At 43.1% G+C, this 6,000-nt stretch overlaps 1 protein-coding gene across 1 annotated transcript in view; it reads left to right on the forward strand.

Moving 5' to 3' along the window:
• The window catches only part of LOC308305141 (relaxin receptor 2-like), a 173,437-nt gene that overhangs the window by 122,844 nt on the left and 44,593 nt on the right, over nucleotides 1-6,000 (forward strand). Inside the window, exon 9 of the mRNA XM_080749841.1 lies at nucleotides 4,183-4,254. Within this exon, the coding sequence (XP_080605967.1) occupies nucleotides 4,183-4,254 (72 nt within the window). The remainder of the gene's footprint in view (nucleotides 1-4,182; nucleotides 4,255-6,000) is intronic.

A 6,000-nucleotide genomic window follows, 5' to 3' on the forward strand; every position in this document is an offset into this window, starting at 1 on the left:
ATCAAATCAAAAATCACGTCATCATGGTTACAATGAGAATACACAAAGTAGCCATGGGCACGTTATAATGATGTGTTGTATTGATTTGTTGTGAAGGCAATGTCCTGTGTGGCGAATATTCCTGAAGGATTTTCCTTCTAGAACAAGAAAAGTAAAGCTCTGCTTTATCACACAAGACTGTCGCACAAAACAAATGGAAATAGGAGATCTACACGCACACAGCGCCTCGCGATGTGAGGCGTTGTGTGCTTAATGTAGATCATTATATTTTCACTATTTGAAATTGTTTTAAAAATTAAGGTTTTGGACATACAAGGTGTCCATCCGACGACGACAAAATGATGCTCTGTAGCCTATCCTGCCAACTGCATAGTGTCAGCTGTGCTACGCAATCTTTAGTGAAAAAGTGTTAATTTTGTACTTCATCGCATACAAAAGACTTCAGAACCAATCATAGTACAGTAACTACTGTTACTCTTGTTACTAGCACCACTATTACTGACAACAAAAAACATTGTGCCTCCCTCTTTGTGGACTAAACCCATACGCTACTTTTACACAAGTGGCATAATATATGATTTAAAGGGACTTTTAACAGACTTTCTACATTGCAGTATTGATACAAAACCTCCAACGGCTGTCTGTCTGTCAGTCAGTCTGTCCGTCACACGTCACGTCACACTTTTGCCCTACTCATATCTCCGCCGCCGTTGACCCGATCCATGCCAAACTGTGCACACACACACTCCTTGGCTGCCAAACCCCTCATTTCTCACATGGCCCTCTTCTAGCGCCACCATGAGGCAGATTCTTGCAAAACACATTTTTGGACACTGCTCCTACAGATTTTGCCCTAAAATCACGCAACGCGGTACACAGTATCTCTACAGTCATGTCATCAATATGGATCTGTCCCATTTCCCATATTCCCTCCTGATTGGCTACCATTGCCTTCTAAAGTTTGTGTATGCGACCTAACGGTCGCTTATCGGTGCCATGGCATTGGTCCGAAGGTTCATTAGTCCGAAGGTTCATTAGTCCGAATTTGTTAAGAATACTATGCCTAACTCTAACCATAACCTTAACCTCAGTAACCCTAACTAAATTCAGACTAATGAACCTTCGGACTAATGAACCTTCGGACTTTTATCTCCCGATTAGGAAGTCTTACTGGTGTAACAAATGTGAGTACTTATTTCACCACTGGAAATGAGCGGACAAAATTGGAACTGGAACACTATAACATTTAAGCTGATGAATGGGTACTCTTTCCTGATTGGCTGAAATTTGAGGGTCTGTCCTTTTTTATTTGAACAACAATATTGTCTCCACTCTTAATTACTGCCAATTCCATCCAACACAGTTTTATACTGTGTTGCCAACTCGGTTGAGCTCTTGCTTTGAATGCTCTCCAGGATGCCCTGATAGTTCTCAGGCTTGTCCTAAACGCAAGCAAAACTACATTCATGTTGTTTGCCAAGGCTAGAAACATGGATGTCGGCAGTGTATTATTTATATAACATCTGCAAGTGGTTCTATGATTGAGAGGATCTCTGAATATAAATGCCTCGGCATCTGGCTGGATGACAAACTCATTTAGATTTCATGTAAATGGTAAATGGTGCATTTATATAACGCTTTTATCGATGGCGCTTTACATAGATTGTGCATTACATTCACCCATTCATACACAAATTCTTTCGGATTCGAACTGGGAACCCCCTCGGGAACCCTTCATGCTCTAATGATGGTTTCTCTACCCTCTGAGCTAAGCCGCTCCTAGCTATGTAGATGGTCTTGTCTCCCAAAAAATTGGTTTCCTTTGTAAGAATAAATCAGAATCCACCTCTCAGTCTTGGATTATGGTGACATTGTTTCTAGGATTGCTGCTCCATCAAATATTAAAGCGTCTGAGGATGATGTTCAACATTCTGCCTTAAGGTGGATTACTGATAATATGTGATATGGCACCCACAATGTGCACTCAAAGACAATTCAGGTTTATCCTTTCTGACAGAGAGGAGGGATAAACGCTGGTACTTTATCTGAAGCTGATGCCAATCCCTGCTTATATTTGAGAACAAAGGCGACCCGAGCGCTCTTGAGTTCAAAAGGTGAAGACTCCCCGTCCAGGTGGTTAGGAGGTGCTCACAAAAAACAAACTCATAGACGAAAGGGAGGCTCTATACTATAGCCATGCCCCGAGGAAGACACAGCCGTGTCGAAACAAGTTGGGATCTTTGGAGCTTTTAATTTATTTCAATTAAATCCTTGCTCATCGGAGAGTGCTTGAAGTGTTGTCCGTTGATGGGACCCCTTTCAGTCCCTGTTTATTAATAGCACTTACCAGACCTGCTCCATTGACTGTTAATCCTCAAGGCTTCTCATGCTCTGACAGTTTGGCAAGAGTCTGTCAGTGGCCCAACGTCATGGAATGAGGTTCAAAGTCTTTAAAAATCAGTTCCCTGCCATCATTTGCACAGTCATTGCACAACATCATCTACTTTCATCTACTTTCAACTTGCCATCACTCGTCATCCGTCAGACATAGCAAAAACAATGGCAAATTATTATTCAACATTACCAACATTTCTTTGTGAGACATTTTAAGATTAAAAAGCAAAAATAGAATATTTGCCTGCTCCCAACGCGTCACATGGAGCTCATAGATCAGCTAAGTCACACATCACTCCATCCACCTAAAGCTGTCTGCAATCCATCCATAACATTTATTTGTGAATAAAATGTTGTTTTGACCAATCTCCATGGCAGAGTATGTTAATACAATAGAACTGACTGGCTTGGGGTCCATTTACCCATTTTGGGCAGGAACCCCTGTTGGTGTTTTTACCCTTCCGGATGGGAACCCCTTTTGGGTTTCTTGTTGCTATGTACAGTATATAGCAGCATAATGTTTTTGCAATTTCTGAATAAATATTTGAAATTTTTCAGAAAACTTAGGTCATGATTTAGAAGGCGTTTTTGGAATCGGCCTCAGTCCTAAATGTCCTTCATGAAACCAAACAGCGTGGGAGCGTGTCGATATTGCGATATAGCATCTGTTCGACGGTTCATTCTTTCGACGCGGGTTAATGGCAGCTGCCAGCCCCAATGGAAACAAGTCCGCAAATGATTTTTTCAGTGTGTTCCTTTTAGACTGGGTATTTTGACTATACTTGTGCTGTAATACACTTTTGTCTAATACAATATTCAATAAATCAATCAAGTCATGCGATCAGGAATGAGGCGAAGTGCTAATAATCTAGGTAACGGGGGGGGGGGGGGGGGGGGGGGGTTGACAGTGGGACAGCACAGCTGTGCAATAAGGTCTAATCATGTGCAGAGTGGTTTATTAATGTGATTAGGCCCAGTACGGTCATGCTGGTTTGAAGCACGGATAGATAGCTATTTCAACCAATCAAATTACTTTGTCGGATATGGTCAGAACTACCTTTATATAATATGTGTTATGCCCAGTGCTATCGTACACACTCTCCCTCTCTGGCCATGGAAGAGGCAGTCTGACATTGAATGCCTTGGAATAAAATAATATTTGATACACAGAATTATCACGCACACATTGGTAACTGAATGTTGGTGTGGTTATAGCGAACGCAGATCTTTAGACAACAAAAAGAACATTGTGCCTCTCTCTTTGTGGACTTACCTAAAGCCATAATTATACGCTACTGTTACAGAAATTGCAGAATATCAAATGTTAGGCCTATTGAACCCACTTTCCTCTTAGTCTTGGATTACGGTGACACTGTTTATAGGATTGCTGCTCCTTAAAGCTTTTTCTGCTTTAAGATGGATTCCTGGTGATAATTATGGCACCCACCATTGTGCACTTAAAGAGGTTTATCTTCTCTGACAGAGAAACACTGGTACTTGTTTTGATTTGAAGCCGATGCCAATCCCTGCTTATATTTGTTCCATGCTCACATGGAACAATATCACTTACCAGACCTGCTCCAGTGACTTGTTAATCCTCAAGGTTATTCATGCTCTGACAGAGTTTGGTAAGAGTCTGTCAGTGGCCCAACAATGAGTCCAAGTTGCACATACCACTTTTCAAAATAACTCAACGCTGTGATCTTCTAATAGGCGTCTAAACTTGTAACATATGATCAGAAATATAATATTTGTAATGTGTTTTTGTTTATTTGTTTGTTTTGTCAGGTTCTTGGATCATAACCCTATAACAAGGATATCTCACGACACCTTCCGTGGACTCCAGTCTCTCCAGTACCTGTGAGTGTGTTCTCTTGTCTTTGAAATGTGTCTTTGATGTCTACTGTATATGTCACGCTTTTTCTTTTAACTAACATCAAATCAAGTCAAACCGCAGCGGTCACAATGTTGTACCGCTGTGATCTTGGAAGCTTTATGGGAGGTGCAGGAGCATTTCACTCCACTTCAGAGAAACCATTTTGGCAGATCCTGTTCTCTAGAGCCTTATGAAAACACGTCTGCCTCCCCAACTTAATGTGATGTCATCTATCTATAAATGCGACAAATCTCTGTGAGTATGTATGTATGTGCCCCGCGTATCTCGAGAACCGTTCGTCCCACCGGCTTCAGATTTGGCACGCGCGCTCCACGGCACGGAGTGCAGTGCCGGGCCTCGACCCGACCCGATGCACGGTTTTCCGAAACCGGCGCAAAACGTTCGGAATCTCCTTATGCGGAGCTGATTGTTGACATCAGGCTGTTCCGGAGGAAATCGGCGCAAGCGCTGACTCATTGTGACATCACTTCATAAAAGGCTCTGACATCACATACGCCACATGAGTCAACAAAAAAATCTCTGTGAATGTGTATGTATGTATGTAATCCGCGTATCTCGAAACCGTTCTTCCCACCGGCACACGAGTTCTCCATATATGGGCATAAAATGAATGCCTGTATGCGGAACTGATGTCTGACATCAGCGTTTTCCGCAACCGGTACTGTGTGTGCAGAGATCTCCATATATGGGCATAAGGGGACAAAGGCAAACAGATGGTCAAAACGGGTCCTATGACAACAGGTATATTGGGGTTTGCATTAAAGGGTCTGGGCATTCATTCCCTATTTCAAATTCGGCACGCGCGTTCCCCACCGCAGCAGGTAGTGCAGTGCTCGGCCTCGACCCGACCCGATACACGATTTTCTGGAACCAGCATGAAAGGTTCGGATTCTGATGTCTGACATCAGGATTTTCCGGAACTGGCACTGTGTCTGCATAGATATCCATATATGGGCATAAAATGAATGCAGACAGACAGATACAGATATCTACATATATGGGCATAAATGGACACAGGCAAACAGATGGTCAAAGATCTCCATATATGGGCATAAAGTGGACGCAGACAGACAGATACAGATATCTCCATATATGGGCATAAATGGACACAGGCAAACAGATGGTCAAAACGGGTCCTATCTGAAGGGACACTATCTGCGGCATAAAATGGACGCAGATAGACAGATATCTCCATATATGGGCATAAAATGGACCCAGAACTATATCTGCAGTGATCTCCATATATGGACATAAAATGGACGCCGACAGACAGACAGCTACAGATAACTCCATATATGGGCATAAATGGACACAGGCAAACAGATGGTCAAAACGGGTCCTATGACAACAGGTATAATGGGGTTTGCATTAAAGGGCGGGGCATTCATTCCCTATTTACATCGTTCCCGAGTTGGCCAGGTCGCCGACTAGACGCTGGGCCGCGCGCTTCTAGTCTTGTCAAATGGGTGATGAGTTGGGACAGCATTAAACCGTTCGTTGGGACGTGATGGGACTGTGTCAGGCCTTGGTTGGATGGGATGGTCCTGTGCGTTGGATAGTCCTCGCATGTTGACGACTCTGAGGATGGATGATTTGCGATTCCAAGCCTGTCGGCATGTAACTCCAATCGACAAGGGCACTTGCTCAAGTTGCGCCTTGCTAAGGGATGCCTCACAGGGCATGCCAGCCTTGTTTTAAATGTTTTTTAG

The sequence above is a fragment of the Nannobrachium achirus genome (assembly GCF_963921795.1).
Source record: "Nannobrachium achirus genome assembly, chromosome: 19".
NCBI lineage: Eukaryota > Metazoa > Chordata > Actinopteri > Myctophiformes > Myctophidae > Nannobrachium > Nannobrachium achirus.